Source organism: Cinclus cinclus, chromosome 2 (genome assembly GCF_963662255.1).
Source record: "Cinclus cinclus chromosome 2, bCinCin1.1, whole genome shotgun sequence".
NCBI classification, from domain to species: Eukaryota; Metazoa; Chordata; class Aves; order Passeriformes; family Cinclidae; genus Cinclus; species Cinclus cinclus.
In genome coordinates, this window is record NC_085047.1 from 56,686,040 (window position 1) to 56,704,045 (window position 18,006).

At 36.5% G+C, this 18,006-nt stretch overlaps 1 protein-coding gene across 1 annotated transcript in view; it reads right to left on the reverse strand.

Moving 5' to 3' along the window:
* LRCH1 (leucine rich repeats and calponin homology domain containing 1) overlaps positions 1-18,006 on the reverse strand; it is a 105,097-nt gene that overhangs the window by 45,099 nt on the left and 41,992 nt on the right. Inside the window, 2 exon segments of the mRNA XM_062487709.1 lie at positions 2,035-2,161; positions 5,010-5,154. Coding sequence (XP_062343693.1) covers positions 2,035-2,161; positions 5,010-5,154 — 272 coding nt within the window.

Below are 18,006 nucleotides of genomic sequence, written 5' to 3' on the forward strand. Positions count from 1 at the left end.
CTGGGCGATGCTGCTGCTTGAATCCCAAGCTATTCAGGCTGGCATTGCTCTCACACAGCTGAATTTTTTGTGTAACAACTGCAATATGACTTAATGTTTTTTGTTTGTTTCTTTTACTCATTTTAGAACAATGATCACCTTATAATCTAAAGTGCTTTATATTATACATGCCAACACAGATACCCACTCTCAATGCTACCACTATTTGCTTCTCCCAATACATCACAGTTATGTCATTTCCAGCTAAACAGTGCAACTCATTTCACTAGAAATGTGCCAAACACGCATGGTGGCATCAAATTGTGTAATCAGGTCATCTGAACAGACTCATGCTCAATTTAAGAAAAACTTGTTTGTCATTCAGCCCCTGAGCCCAATGCCTAAATAAATCACAAAGAACAAGCATCAGACCTTTTTCAATTTTCATACGTCTTGGCTACCAAAGTGACATGCAGCTAGAGCTCTCATATTAAATACTTTTAGAGCAAGAATTGTTTTGCTCTTCATGACAAACAGTAACACTGAAACTATAACATAACTGGAAAACAATATGAAAACCCAGAATTCCAGAATTCAAAGACATGATATGCTTGAACTAAACAAACCAAATTTGCTTTGGGTATAATCAACATTGATTTCAAGCTTTTAGTTTTTACTAAATTTAACTTAAACTGGAACCATCACTTTTTATTGTGCCTATTTTAAGCACAACAAAAACAGTGCTATAATACAATACATTTCTAAGAATAGTTAAATCAGAACCATCTGTGTAAATCTCACTAAACCCATCACAAACACAAAAAAATTTAAAATATTTGGTAATATAAATTAATAATGCTCACCAAACAAAAACTTGATAGTCTTGAACTCAGTCATAACTCAGAAAGGAAAAGGTAACTACTACCCCCACCATCCTCATCAAGATCCACATCAATTATCATATATAACAGAAGCCTGATGCCACAGGGTGCTGTTCAAGAACATCAAAAGGAAAAGGCTCTGCGGTTGCCACTTCATGCCACCGATAAAGAATCAATAGCAGGGCTGGGGCCTCAAGCAAGGTTATTAATTTCTGTAACATAATTTACTGGAGGAACTAGTATTATAAAAAAACAACAATATGATAATAAGACACTTTCAGGTACAGAAAAGGTATGCAAAGTAACTGCTGTCAGTGGAGATACCAGCAGCTGGAAGGAAGTTCAAATCAAGTTTTTACTATGCATAAACTAACAGCGTCAAAATGCAGTTTGTCAATTTGTATCTCAAAAGGTCAAAACGAACAGAAATAACCCCAACACTTTTGTCATAAAGAATTCGGAGTCTCAGTTTACAATATATAGCAGAGGAAGATAAAGGGAGAGAGAGGGAAGCATTCTCTCACATATACTTTCCACAAACATTCAATTAAATTAATTTTATGCTGTAGTACAAAATAAGTTTTGCTTTTTCAGACTGGACAATATCTTCTAAGTGATCTACTGCTTGTAGAAACACTATTCGTTTGGACAGCTTTGAAAACAAGAAGAGCACAAACATTTTGTAGATCTGTTTAGATGGGTGTTCCAGGAAAGGAAGGCTGCATGACAAATGTAGTGAAATAAAATGAAAATAAATTAGTAAGACCAGTATCACAACAGGAACGCAGAGTGGTAAGCAGACAGCAACAACACAGAAAGGAAGCAGGAGGAGAGAATGCTACAGGGGAATGCAACCTTGCAGAGCCAGAACTTAGGAACTTGATGCAGTGAACAGGGAGCCAGGGCAGGGAGTGAGCAAAAATGGTGAAGATTAGCAACTGTGAGTTTTGAATGAACTGAGGGCAGTGCTGTTATTTAAAAAGAGTCCTGAAGAACATAAAGGAAATTCTTGCTTTCTTGCTAGCCAACACACTTGAGAAGTTAAAAAATTAAGTTTTGCAAACTACATTATACTATTAAGCAGTTGCTCAAATATATGTGAAAAGTGAATTTTACTGTTTCTATTTAAACTCAAAAGAAGACAAAAAGTGAAAACAAAAAATCAGTAACATACCAATTCCATTAACTGTTTTAGCTGACCTATCTCTTCTGGAAGGGAACCTAGCTTATTGTTACTTGCAATTAAGACTTTTAGAGGAAGACCACACAGGCAAGCTGGCAAAGAGGAAAGCTGATTTCGACTGCAACAAAACAAAACAAAAATATTAAAACCATCAGTGATGTTCTACTGTATAGTCACAGAAACTCTTGAGTGCTACAAAACTTCTTCATTTTCATGGGTCATATTTTATGCAAACATAATTGAAATTTTCAAATGGCAATCACTAAGACAAACACCTGATTATTGATTAACAATACTGAGAAATTTCCCACTTTGGAAAAATTACATTGTATCAGTTTAACAACATTGTAACAAATCTGCTAGTCACACAAAGAACAGCTGTTTCCCTTCTTAATGAATACAGGAAAGTCAACTGAGACAGTATTTCAGAAGTATTTAAACATTCCTGTGGTTTTATGTGCCATTAAAATGGATGCCTTTTGTTACACCTAAAAGACAAATATATAAATCACAGACAAAATGGTGATTTTCTTCAATTAATTTAAAGCACACTTACAGTTGAAGATTACTTGATACATCTTATTCTCTGGTTCTGTGCTATTAACCCAGGTAAACACAGAAAAAATTTCTGGAACTACCAGTGGTTCATTTTGCCCCAAGATTCATATGCTAGAGCTTAAAGATGACAAATGTCATGACCCTTTGTGACATTCATAAGACTAAAAACAGTAATTTCTGGCTCAATTCCCAGAAGAAATTTTATGCTCATCAGAATAACACAGTAATTATTCTCTCCTAGAATATTTAAAAGTTTTCTTAAAATATAATTCTTATGATTACTAACCCGTAGTAAACCAATGAATAGTAACTTAAAATGGCACCCCAGTATAAACTATTTTAATTAGCTCCTGCCTACATTCTAAGGCTTCAGAAAGCAAAGACAGATGACTGAACTCTGGAAACACATGGCAAAAATTTTCCTGTGCAATTTCAGTAGGAGTTGCAATATTGAGGTGAAACAAAAATCCAGATTCCACAAGTTGCAAAGCATTTCTTCAACTACCAATCCAGCAGTGTGCTACAAAGCTGCACACAGAGATGCATATTCATGCTCTACACAACAATCTCAAAATGTTGTAAAGTACACTACAATCACATTTCTCTTGCACACACCAGGATACAGACAGATATAAATATCCCAAAGCAAATAAAAATGAGAAATCCAATTACTAATCAGCAGCAGCTGAAAAAAGTATCACTGCTTATTTTGAAGCCAAGTTTCTTGATTCTAGTGTCCTTACAGAAGGCCAAGACAACTTTTTCTAAAATTTACTTAGAAATATTTTATTCAAGTTCTAAAGAAATCAAATTGAGGAACCTTGGACTCTAAAACAGTAACCCTATGCCACAGATGAGACACAGACAAAAAATAAGTAAAAAACAATTTTTAAGCTCCACAGAACTCAGAAGCAACCCACTAAGAGATAAGGAACAGAACATAACCAGGGTGAGTAATAAGTCATCATTAGCTTCAAAGGAAGTTCTTTAAATAAAACATGAACAGTATCCACCAAGGCCCAAAGACTAAAAATAGATCTTTTGGCATCACTTTCTAATGCTACTCAACATATGGGCTTTGCTGGTAACAGGCAAAAAGGTATGCATTTTAAATCTATTATGTCTTGCTTGCCAAGAAACAACGTGATTAGAAAGCCAAGAATGTATTTCCTTGTTCAGACTGTTCACTATGTCCAACTAACAGAGGGAAGGGCACATTCAGGTGAAGAGGGCAATTGAAACTGAGAGAAATGTCAGTTACTTAATCAAATGAAAAAAATCCTTTTATTTTGTCCAATTTACAGTCATATGTGATACAAAACGTATTATAGTTTTGTGATTACTCTGATTCTATCATTATACAGAGTTCTAATTCACGGTTTCATTAAGTTCTAACCAAGTGAATTCTAATTCCTAAATTTACCAAGATGTTTTATGTATAATTAATAATTTAATCCAGTTTAAGTTCTTTACATATATCTAACAAATACTAATTCAAAATCTCAAGTCCTACTTCTTGTATGCATGCAGATACTCGAGCCACACTATTCAACTTTGATTTTTAGAGCCAAAATACTGTTCCACAGTGGCCAAAACTGCAGTATAGTAGTAATACAGACTTGAGAAAGATCCTTGGTGTTGATAAAACCGATGATCAAGCCTTCATTTCCAGAAATATACCAGACCAAGAGACACTTCACTCTCTATTCAGACCTCATTTTTGCAAAGACCAGACTGTTACATCTCCACTATTAGCTGTCTCAGTTAACTGCAAAGAAAACTCCACACCTTGCTCCAACTGAAAAAGGGTTCACCTTCCCTCCACGAAAAGCACAGGTACATTCAACTGCACTTGAACTAACAGCAATTATCTCTACTCATTAGTATTCACACAGATTTTGCCTGGAAAGGAGGCAAAGATGTCTAATTCTCTGCCACTTGCTCCTAAAAAAGGCTGTAGCCAGATTTCTTTCATAATATGACTATGCTAGTGATAGATATAGTATCACACTTCTTCCATTCCATTCCCCATGGAGAAAAATATAAATTCTCTGTCTCTCCAACTTCTCAACTGCAAAACCTATGTCAAGCTTTACAAAATTTGTCATCAGAAATGAATTAAAAGAATACAACTGTGTGGATATGATGAGCATTCTTGATTTGTTAGAAGATTAAGTGACAGAACTGGACTAATATTGCTTGGTTTTCTTTTCATAATTATTTTTACATTTTGGTATTTATGATGCCTTCATACAGAACTGTATCTGCAGCCAATAAACTTTTGCATTACCCTTTCCAGCAATGTGAAAAAATACAGTCAGTTGTTCCAGAACCTTAAAAAGTGCAGACAAAAAAAAAAAAAATCTTTACCTAGTTGCAAATAATCAAAAAGTGGCAAAGAAACTTACCTCAAGTTTAAGTAAGTTAGCATTTGCAAGTTTACTATGGCATCTGGTATGACTTTAATACAATTGTGGTATAGATTTAGTGTTTCCAGTGACACAAAATGGCACAGCTCTGTAGGAACTTCAGTTAAGCGATTCTTGGATAAATCTGAAAGCAGGAAAGAGAGAAGGTACATTTTTTGAACCATTAGAAAAGCTGCACTTCATTAAAGTAAGTGAATAAATACAATTTACACAGAGACAGAAAATTAGATCAGTATCTTTATTATGCAAAATAAAGCGAGTGCAAACTTTCACAGTTTTGAAATGGAACAGGCTGCATATAAAAGAGCAAACATTCAATTAGGATTTATTTGGTCTAATAAAAAGTAATTATTTGCAGGACTCAATATGCTGAGGAAATAGTTGCAAACAGATTCCAAAGCTCATATAATATATCCAAAGATCTAGCCAACACACAGTTAGACATCTGCAAACAATGACAGCATTGACAGAAAACAAGCAACCAGGATTACATATTTAATTTCTTTAAATAAATAAATAATTCAGGCAATTCTTTCAACTGAGCTGCATTTCCTGGCTTTAAACCATTTATAAATTAATGCTACCTAAAGAAACAGCGAAGGTCTTCAAGAATGGATTTTATGTAAGTATACACAAGACAACAATGATGGATTAAAATCCTCCAAGCCACTGCTTGTACCCACAGAACAAAAGCTTTGACTTTTGGTCAGTTATTCATTCCTCATTTCCCATTTTAAGCACACAGACACAGTTAAACAAGGAGGAAAAAAATGTTACTGAGCTTTGTTACTTAACTAACACTGTATGAAAAATGAAGTATCCTAACACTGATGTGAGGTCAAGTCATAAAATAATAGTGAATACCAGCATCCAAGTGAGTCAACTGGGTTCAAATCATTGTTTAAATAGCATTGCAGAACAAATATCTTATCCTCAGAAACTAAACAAATGCAACTTAGAATGTCACCAGCCAGATAACCTGAACTGAAGAACAGTCATGTGTTAAGTGGAAGGAACAGGAATGCCCCTATGCAAAAAGTGAAATGTCTAATAGTAAGGAAAAAAAAATAGAACTTAATGGTCTCCTCACTACACTGCTGCTATTTTAAGCCCAGTGCCTCAACTTCAAAATTTATTTCAAAGCTTACTTAAACTTAATAGGAAAAAGCAGCCAAAATATGGACTATTTCCACAGTCCTGATAATCTGTCTCATACTTTTAGAGCTATAAATCGCATTTTTGCTTTTTGTGAACAAACAGGTAGAAGTCTGAAGAATTTTTTAACTTTCTTTGACGTTTGTAGTGCAGAAGCACAGCTTGAATTCAAAGCTATCACCAGCCAGAAAGACTTATCAGTTTTTGTTCTTGTCTCCTGCAATGCAAGCTGAAATTCAGCACATTCTATTCTTGTCACTCTCCATTTTGCTTCATCTCATTGTGTCCAACAAGAAGTTGGTTTCATTATTCCATGGCCTACCAAGCAAGATAATTGTGATGGCTTAGAGGCACAGTAAACTGAGAGCAGTTCTGCTGACCCTAATGGTAGCACAATTGAATGGAGCACCTCAACCAGAATTATTCACTTCTAAGTTCCTGTACAATAGCAACCGTAACCGCTCTGCTTTCTCTTACCAGGTTTCGATGGTGGTTAGATGCGGCATTACCTCAGCTTCTGCTTCCCTTCATTTCTGACATCAAACAAAGCATTTCCTGTTGAGTGATTATTACTACTGTTTCAAAGCAGGAGAAAACTCTTGATTGTTCCTCTGGTTTAGTGCTTTAATTCTCTACTGTTTTCTGTTTATCCTGAGAGCATTTGCTTACCAGCATGGCATTCCAAAAGAATTCTGCTGCCTTTCTATGTTTATTATCAGATATTAACAGAAGACTGCCATGCAGTAACTTCTTGAATCTTGCAGGGGCTATTAATATTTTACAATTCAATTGCAAAGAAAACCTCACTCTTAAATCATGCTTTTCTGTGGTGACATTGCCAGGAACATCCTGCTCACTTTCTCCTTTAAGGTGGAAGAATCAGCAAAATCCAGGTGAGTGAACTGAACTCTCCGTCTAGGGTGAAATACAGCAACCACCTGTATGGCACTAGATGGAGAGTAACAACCCATCCTTCACCTGATCCCTCTCCACTGATGCACAGATTAAAACCTAAACACTAAACTGTGTGAACACTAAAATGTTACTATATCTCAAGCTCCTAACACTGCAGTCTGCCACCTTAACTTCCTCTTCGTGCCTGTTCTCATTTATCATCACATCAAATAAAAGATTGTTGCCACAATATTTAACTCACTCTTGAAAAATTCTAATATTTCAAAAAAAGCAAAATAGTAACTGGATTAGCCCTGCTCCTAAAACTGACATTACTAACACAGTTAAATGCTTTCAATATTTTTTAAAATTATTTATTGCTATCTTTTATTCTCAAGGTTTTAACTCTGTTAAACTGATGAAAGAAAAACAAAAAACCCACAGATCATAACAGAAAAATCCTTTCCTGTCATCCACAGTACCATGGGTTATAGGACACACTACATGCACAACAAAGGAACTCAATTACTTGTTGCTGTCCAGTTATCACAGTAAGATAATTTCAACACTTGCATCTACTGTTGCTTCCTAAATAACTAGGATGACAACAAAAATAATTTTTAAAAATCTAATCTGTTCACAGTATAAGACAGAGGAATAAAAACTACACATTTTATTTACACTGTTGTAACATAATAAAAAAACCAGAAGTTTGTCACTATAATTTATTGATAGAAGGTATCATTAAAAGTAAATCTGAATGTCTTTGTGGAACACAGTACTGGAATGGAATCTGACATATAGAATGCCCATCACATTTTTAACTAGTGGTATAACTTTTGACAAAAAATAGACCTCTCTGATCATATGGAAGTTAAAGAAGAAAACAGATTGCTTTTATACAATCCTAGATAGAATGTGTGTCTCTGAACACAATGCAGCTGTGAAGAAGGCTTAGTAGCTTTCTGAAAATTCTACAGAGGAAAGCACATGTTGTAAGAAACTAAAAGGAAAACAGCCTGCATAACAGTTTTATACTGTACCTTATAAGCCCATACAAAACATGTATCAAAATCTCTGAAGCTTACATAACTATTTTGATACTACTTTATACAAAGGTACTTTTGCCTCAAATTTCTGCATCTTACAGTAAGTCTGTATAAAACTCAAAATTAACCTTAAATACGCGTTCTGGAATAAACTACAAGGGTTCAGACTTTAGGAAACTGCAGAAGCTTTTGAACATACTGAGGAAAACAGTATGCACATACCTTAGTTTTATCACCATTCATAAACTCAAAAATATTTTGCAAAATATTTCCTTGGGTTATTTAGGGAAAGGCAGAATGCAGAAACTACACTTTTTAACAACTTGTGAAAATACTTTTAAAGTACAGAAGCAACTAGCTGGCAAAGTAAGTTTCTTCCTGCAATTCTTTAACTCCATAATTCCCAAATTGCTAAGTTACACATCCCCCTTACGTCATTAATTTGAAAAATAACACTTCATAGTAATTACTAATAATGAAGTTACTGTACAGACTGGCTTTTGCTACAGAAATGAAAACAAACACAGGGGTGAATTTGCTGGTGTTTAAAAGAATTTGGAACAATTTGCTTATACTATGCAACACAAGGGAGATCTAACAAATTAATGACTCTATAGTAGCAGAAGGACATTTCATGGTTGCCCAAGATAGTACAGGTAGGTTTCACCTGAGGTCACTATTTCCTGTAACTTCCATTATGAAACTGGTGACAAATATGAAACAATGGGGCAGGGGGAGTCCATGCAATGGAGTGAGCTTCCTGTTTCAAATGAAATACACCATTCATTCATTATTTGCGACACCAAGACATTTTCAAACTACATCTAGCTTCACTTCACCTTTCCCTGCCAAGAACAAGTTTGTTACAAGTCCAAAATAAAGTAACAGAGCACAAAAAAATAAGCAAGCCAGTTTAGAAAAATATTAGGTGGAACCTTAATCTTTAAAAGAGTCAGCAGAATTCTGGCGCAATGACACGGCTTTTGTATGAGAAAAGTCACTATGTTGGAAGCCAGACAGGAACTACACAAAATAAGCACTTCCTTAGCTGGGAGCAAACAATAAAACGCAAAAAAGTTCACGCTGTTAAATAAGCATTTAACAGAAGATTCCAAGCCTTGTTTGGTGACAGGCACACTGCATGGCGCGAGCCATTACAGCGGTAATTACTGGCCCCCATCCCTGCGGCAAAACCTTTTCATTCCTACTGCTCTGACAGCTCTACCACAGTGAAGAGCCACCACTGAGTAGGACCTTCCTGACTTCACACTTTACAGCCAGATAACCAAGTGCCACTACACTTATATATAAAAAACTGCACTGCAGAAACCAAAATAGTTTGGTCCAAATAGCCAAGATAATATTAGAAGTCAGATAGTTACATTTCTTTTACCAAAGCTACCAAAGTGCTCCAATTTCACTACTTTGCAGTGATTAAATCAGTTATTAGTACATTATTAAATTAAAATTGCATGCTATTCATGGGAATAATAAGAATTTAAATTGTAAAAGTAATTCCTTAAATACGCACATTCAGTACTGCATCATAAATCTTGATAAAGAATTTTAAAGAAAGCAGTTTATTAAAAAGAAGTGATTTACACATTTCACATGTTAGTCAAACTCACTATAAGTTTATGTTCCCAGCACACAAACCCACAATAGACAAATTGTAATTGTGCTATAAGCAGCTATCTACTACTGAACAGGAAAAAATAAAATATATATATATATATATATATGAAATAGCTGTATTTGCTATGAAGTTCTGAAATCAAGACAGTGAAAGGGACAAAAGTGACCCAAACAACCTTAATTCCAACCCACTAAGTTGCTTTTTTCTGTAGGATTTAGCACTTACTGAAAAAGACAGGAATCATTTTGAAGAAGCTATTTGCATTTGCACTAAGATATCATTCAAAGTATTCAAATGAGATGTCCGAAATACATTTGACAAGGAATTCAAACAATTCACAGTAAAAGCAAAAAAAAAAAAAAAGTTCAACCCTAATTACATAACGCAAATAACATTAGAAAATACATAAAGAAGTCTATAAAGGCATAACCACATGGAGCTCTTCCTTTTATACTGTAAGCTCCCCATAGTTTTATCAGGCATTGAGGAATCCTGTATTTCCTCATTAGCAAGCTACATCTTCATTGGGAACTGAAGCCATAACATGGGCACCTTGTATCTCAGGCACCTTTTGGAACAACTACTTAAAGTGCACTTCAGATCTTTGACAATGCTGTCCCCCACTTTAGCAAAGAAGTAGAGTCATCTACCATCAATATAATTGCACCTATGAAAATCAATCAAATGTCGATGCTCTCTAATGAAGCAATTCCTTTGTTCTAGACTTCCCCCTCAATGGTAGAAAAGTCCACCATTCTAGAGACAAATGCTATCCACTAGTCATGAGAACACTAACCAACTATGAAATGCTACATACTTTTAAGACATGCCCCACAAGTTAACATTACCTCTATACTCATGGCACAATACCTACTTGCCCTCTCCCTCTGCAGAATTTACGAATAATATCCTGGGTGTACAGCTAGCTGCATCCAGCAACTTTAGGACAGTTATGCTACATGAGTGAAAAAGAGGCAAAGATCTCTACCACCTCCAGCATCAAATACATTCTGCTTTACTCATGACAATTATGCCAAAAAAATGCACGGCATTTCTTCACTAAGAGACATTTCTATTTCAGTTATTTAGCAAATAAAGTAACAAATAACAGAAGACAAAGAACACACAGTAAAGTTAAAAAAAAATCTGCTTCCCTATTAGAAAAAAAAACATGAGACTGCAATGCATAGACTCAAAGTTTCTCTCTGAAAACACAACTTGTATCAGATTGAAAAAAAGGGTAGCTCTAATGTTGATTCCTAGCAAAGTCATCATTACAGATCCCATAGTATGCAACAGAATCTGAACACTGATCAGAGTCCAGATGTACACCTGCTGACTCAAAATATGCGGAAAGTGCATCTGTCTCAGGCAGAAAGACAAAAACACACAGACCTTGCAAGACAAGTATTTTGAAGAGATTATGAAGATTATGAACTCTGCCATCTCATACACTTGGTAAGCATTACTTTTGAGCACTGTCAGCAAGTGGTCCATTTCCATCTGTCTCCCATTCATGAAGAACCAACATTAAAAATCTCCACCTCAAAGGCACAGTTAAATTAAAATTAAACCAGAGATGGAGGAAATTTCCAAGTGATTACATGTATACTTTTGCATCCACTTCTCTTTTAATCACTAGGTTTAACACAATTTTTTTTTCCTTTACCACTGTGTATAATAAGTGGGCAAGTTAAAGGACTAATACAGAGAGGAACTAAATGAGTGACTTCGAGGAAAGGGGAAAAAAACTCGGGGGACTGAATAAAAACAGGCTGAGAGTAGCAAATCGTAGAGCCTGGCAGAGATGTCACCACTAGAGGGGGCCCCGATTACACAGACTTGGCCACCACCCTGCAAGGATGTTTCTCCTTTTGCTTCTTTCAGAGCCCATCCCCAGCAGATGAAGGGGGTAGATACAGGAAGGTTCACTTTAAAAGCACCCCTAGGCCCTCTTGTGAACCTGTCACTCACCACAGTTTTCATAATAATACAAATGTGGCCGTTCAGTTGCAACCCTTACTGCAGGAAGCAAATACATACACCGATTTCCAACAGGAATAAGCCCTTAAGGAGCAAGTCTGTTCTGAAATAGTCACACTGAAATACTTTTCCCGAACCTTCATTCAGATGATGCAAGAATGTAAAGCATCCTTGAAGCCTCTGTAGTACAGCAATAGCAACGTTTGGCCAAAAAGATGATACATTTGACAAAGACCCTGCCTGCATTCCACCCCAGCAATCCTTATTTACTCTAATCCATCCATCACTCCACAATGGAATACACAGCTTACTTTTCCACAGTGACCTGCAATAAAGTACAGCCAAACATAAGAAACATGCATCCTACTTTCCCCGCCCCCCCTCAGGTAATGCACTAACTAGCTCCAAGCAATCCAGCAGCATAAATTGGCTCTTCCAGTGATCCCAAAACTTTGTGCAAACATCACTTCAAGGTTTTTTGTTTCCTCGGTGTGAAATAAGAGGGGAAGGAGGGAGCAAAAGGACAGCATATATTCTCTTGATTTCCACAGAACACTCCAGCTCCAAGGACACAAAATGAAATTTCTCTGCAAGAAACATTTTCAAAAGAGTATCACATGTCTGAAGGAATAATAATAAAACAAAAGGCTACTATAGTACTCTGCTTTATTATTGTACCTGCTTTTAGGTGACAATGTATAACATCTAAATTTCTCCTTTATCTTCTACTTCTTCCTCTTTAGGACAACAATGATTTGGGGTTAAGATTATCAGAAAAATACTGTTGGGAGATGAACCTGTGTGAAAGTGCATAAGACTCCCTAAAAATATACAGTAAAACAACAGGATTATTCCTGCAGACCTCCATATGGGTGCAAACAGATGTGGACTGTGATTGACCCTGGCTGGCCACCAGGTGCCCACCCAGTGGCTCTATTACTCCCATCCTCACTTTTCATCCCTCAGGACAGAGGGAGAAAACACAAAGCAAAAGCTCATAGATTGAGCTAAGGACAGGAGAGACCACCCACTGTCATGGGCAAAATACAGACTGAGCTTGAAGAATTTGATTTATTGCCAATTAATAAGAGAGCAGGATAATGAGAAACAATAACAACTAAAATCACCTTTCCCTTATACCCCTTTTCCAGACTAAACCTCTCTAATGATTCTGGTATTTCTCTCCAACCCTCCATGTCCCTCAGTGGTGCAGGGGAACAGGGAATGGGAATTGTGCTCAGTCCATAAACACTTTGTTTCTGCCACTCCTTCCTCCTCTTCCCCTACTCCAGGACAGGTTCATTCCACTGGCTACAGCCCTCCATTAACTTTTCCAACACAAATCCTTCCCACAGGTTGTGTAGTACTTCAAGAACCGCTCCTGTGTGGGTCCTCCTGCCCTGTGAACCCCATACAGGCACTCAAAAAAAACACTTTTTCCATCTGATAGTACAAGTATCTGGTAACAAACATGTTCTATCAACACAACAACCATTAATAACATCTGTTATGAATCCACTTCATGGCCCAGGAAGAATTCCTTCTCCCATGCCTTCCACAGAAGAGGGAGGATATAAGTCATTAATTTTCAATCCCCAATAAACAACCAGCCCTAAGAAGGACCAGTGGATTGTATCACGCCAGTATTGTACACATCAACCCGAGCAGGACAAATATTTCAGGTGTTTTCTCAGACACAGCAGCAGTAGGAAGAAATCTTCGTTCTGCTCTAAAAACTTTAAAACCTGCCATCTATCTCCCATTTTTAGTCTTTACAGTAAGTTGATTCAGAGCACTGGAGAAAATAGCTGAAGTTATTTTCAGTCCATCTGAATCCCTTTATTGCATGGAACTACACTTCTGTTATCCATCTGAACTGCTCCTATTGACATGTGAAAGAAAATATTTCACAGTGAAGACCTACAAACAAGGGCAGGGCTGCCTCTGCCTTCTCTTTGGAAACAAAAAGTGTATCTTGAAAAGTCCAAGATTAGTTTCTGCCACCAGAGATACACATTAATTATTAGCATGGAATGATGAGAGATGAGGTAACACTGCAGGCTATAAGGGGACTTCCAGGTATGTTAGACATGTCTAATAGAACTACGACTTGGATTATGAAATTCTTTTCTGAAATAATAATAGTGACCACTACTTTCATCAAATTCAAAAAGAAGAGTTGAAAAATACAAGTTTCATTTACATATATATAAATGTGCAGGCACAAAAGTTTATTTCATTCAAGCAACTTCTACCTATTGAAGAACTGGACAAGATGTGAAATAAAACCAGGAGTTAACATTCTATCCAAAAGGCAGTGGATCCCTGCACATACATGCTCTTTCAATACCTTTTAGTACAAATCTCTTGTTTCAGCCACAGGAATCTTCTTTCTTAAAGCTGTCTACTTTGGAAGTCAACACCTTCTACCTTCATGGGGGAATTCCACATGATGTTCTCAAAACCAGCAGGATGTAATTTAATGGTCTAGAACCTTTTCCAGCCCAAAGACAATACTAGAAGAAACAAGCTGAATGCAACATCCAGGTTTGTTTTTCATTACATTCTCTCTTTTAATAGCTATTATTTATTTCTTTCCTTTCAGGGTGTGAAGAGAGGACATTGTTTATGCTATGTATTACCTGCCTCAGTGACTTGCTCAAAGAGGAGTTACCTCACACTTACCATCTGGTATAAGCAGCACATAAACCAATTTCTGTGAAGTAGCTCACTTTCCTGCACTTTGAGGATGATTATTTTTCACACCTGACAGACTTGAATATTACATTTACTTACTTCAAATTAATTTTACACATGAACAGTCTCACTGTTCAGTAAGAAAATCTGCTACAATCATGGGAACAAACAAAAGTCATTTGATCTTTGAGTATATCAAAGGCACGAGGGCAAAGACATGAGAAAGCTACCTGATGCTAATTTACAGTGGCATGGAAAGCAGAGTATTACTCATCTAATCACTTCCCTTTCTGTCTGCCCATCTCCCACAGATGTCAGGGTTAATCTCTCTTATCTACATTATTCATGTCCTTCTCCCACAACAGTTCTTGAAGTCAGCACAACATAATTGTAACAGTTTATCAACATAAATCTGTTTTGTACCATGAAAGCTGACTTACACTATTGAGTGCAACCTTAAACAATGAGGTAATTATATGGCTGTTACACAGGAGGTACAACATCTGAAAGAATGGCTAAAAAGTATTTCAGACTCCTAAACAGAACAGAAATCCACGAAAACATTATCAAAAAGGTACCAAGAAAGAAAAATCCTGGAATAAACACAGTAAGTTGTAAAAAATAATCAAAAGTCAGATAGCTATTCCTAGATAGAGGGAAGAAAATTAAATAATAATAAAAATACTTTCTTGAACTGAAAGCAAAACAAGCACAGCACATATTTCATCCATCCTTTAAAAAAGCCCCAAACAAACTAAAAACCACGTAGCTGGAACCACTAGAACTACAGAATTGTAATTTCTGCACTAAGATTTCAATCCTATGTAACTGTTCCCATGGCTCTCTCAAGTTTAAGACCATGTTTCTCAACCTTCTAATTTTTTTTTCCTTCATAATCAAAGAACCTTGCCTTGCCTTCTTTGGGGAAAACAAAACCAAAACAGATACCCAGTATGCTGCTTGTCAGTCAGGGAGGGGCTGGATGGGTAACTTCTTCCTTTAACTTGTTTTAACAAGTCGTCATTTACAACAGGATTTTAATCTAACATCTTTACAAGATCAGACACATCAGATACACAGACTCCAAAAATACTTGGGGGGGAGTAAAATTCACACACACAACCTCTACCTATAAACAACCAGTGCCTGTGACTGGGCAGGCAGAAAACACCTAATGTTTGCTATAATTCTTGCTGGGGAATAGAAGTGGGAATAAGCCAGCAGGTACCAATGGCACTTGTGGGCAGCCTGAAATCACAGGTATCACTGCTATTGCTGTGCAACAACTGCATGGCAATGTGTATTTAGGACAGACAAAAAAAAAAATCATTCTGATCTAATTTCTTCCATTTGGTGCCTTTTCTCCTTTTTTTTTTTTTTTTGGGGGGGGGGGGGGGGGCGGTACACCTCATAGACAATCTTCTGAAATGCACAAAGTAATTTAATGCTTGTCCGTATAGCCTACTAAACCTGGCAGACAATGTCTGCTTCTAGTGTAAATTAATTTCTACTTCCTTACTCATTTTTCTTTCAAACTACCTTTCATGAGGTCAAAGTTCCACTTTACAGGCTAAGTAGTATCATGATATTATTCTATAGGATTGATTTTGGGCTAAGTACTCTTTCTGAAGGAATTCTGCTGTGCTTTTGCTTTTATTTGTACCTTACTTCACACATTCCTCTTAGTTTGACAGCTTGTGTGTTCTCACTGCGATAACACTGGGTTATCACAAACACAGAACAGGTTGCATAAAAAGCAGAGAAGGGACAGGAAAATGTTAATTCACTATGCCATCCCTAACAATAATTAAAACAAAATGTAATGAACTACAGACGCAGAGGTCTTATCCTGAAGAGGCTACAACAGCTCGTTTATTTATGCCCAAATGACACCCCTGCAGGTTGATAATGAGGAGAGCTGTGAAGAGCTGATGGACAGCATTATTTCCCTTCAGTTCTCACAGCCTCATGGGTAGATGCAAAGTCTAAGTAAGATTTAATAGATCTTAGATTTAAGAAGTCCAGTAACTGCAGTGTTATAACACTATTAAAAAAAACAACCAGCCTTTTACTCAATCTGCTATCTTCATGGTGATAAAATATAAGGCTTTAATGAAACAGCTGGGGGCAAATTACCCTTGTCTGAAGATCAGTCTTCATTGTACAAGCTGTGAACCTGCTCAAAGCAGTGACAAATAACGTTTCGACACATGTTGCTGCAAATTCGGGTCAGGTTTTGTGAAAAACAGAATCAGGCTAAAAGCTTCAGGCTTAGAACATGAAAGATTTGGGGGAATACACCTTAAATTGTGGCAGCAAAAAGTGCAGAAGATTGGGGGTGAGGTTAAGAACTTTTAGGCTTAATTTGTTTATCGAGCATATACATTTTAAAATCTTTCCTATGAGATGAACTGCTAACTTTTAAGTTTTCCAATCAGAGGAGGTTCTGAACCTGCTAACCTTATACTAGCACTACTATTACTCAACAGCTAAACTCCTGCTGAAAGCATTAATTCCAAATGTGTGATTTTGAGTTGATTCAATTTAAGTCATTAATGCACTGCAAAACTCACTGATTTAAGAATGTACTTTTAACTGTACCCTCTAAACAATCTGACTCAATAACTGGTATTTCAAATGTACCCCCAAGAAGTTCACTGATATACAGGGTAAAGAGATCCACTGGTGATTTAGACAATTTCATCACTTTTCAGACAAATCATCCTGTCAGGACTTTGAGTCTTACCAAATCCATTTTCATGACTCAATATCTCAATGTCAAGTAGACCAATCATGCCTAGGAAGAAGAGGTTACTGTTACTGAGAAACTATGGTTTTAACCAAAAAGGAGCCTGGCATTCTCACATTACAGTTTCTTTTCTGCATTCAGAAAACAAGTCTCACATTTTTATCTAACTCACTCCCAATTCAGCCTCCTTTTACCCAGGAAAAGAAAAAAAGAAAAGGAAAAAAGAAAGCCAAGAGTTCACCAGAGGCTCTAAAATTTTTATTTGGACTTATTCCAAAACTCCAGTAATCCTTGTGACAGACATATATTCTCCTCAGCTCACATCCCCTCTCCCTCTGAGTCACCAAAACATTTAGATAGGAAATTCATTCTTTTGGGAAGAACTTCTAAAGAGATTCACCAGCAAATGTACAATTACAAGTGCATTTTCCTTCAGAAAAAAAAAAAAAAAAAAAGCTCTGATTATGCAGAAATTATGAATCATTTCAACCAGCAGTTTTTTTCCTCTGCAGAGATGACAATACCACATAGCCCCTTTTGTGTTTCCTATGCTTACTTAATGAAATTCTCATCTCTGAAGTTGGTTTAGTCCAGATTAGCAGATAGCAGAAAATCAACTCTAACACAAAAAGCTTCTAATGTGGTTTGTGCTGAGCTCTCTGCCAGCACACCTGCAGATAAACTGAAGGTGTTACTTGAGACTATTATTCCAGAGTTATATACTCTGGGCAAGATAGGAGACAACTGTTGTGCCAGAAACTATTAGTTGCTCTCTTTTCTGTACACACCAGGATTTGACAGAAAGCTAATTTT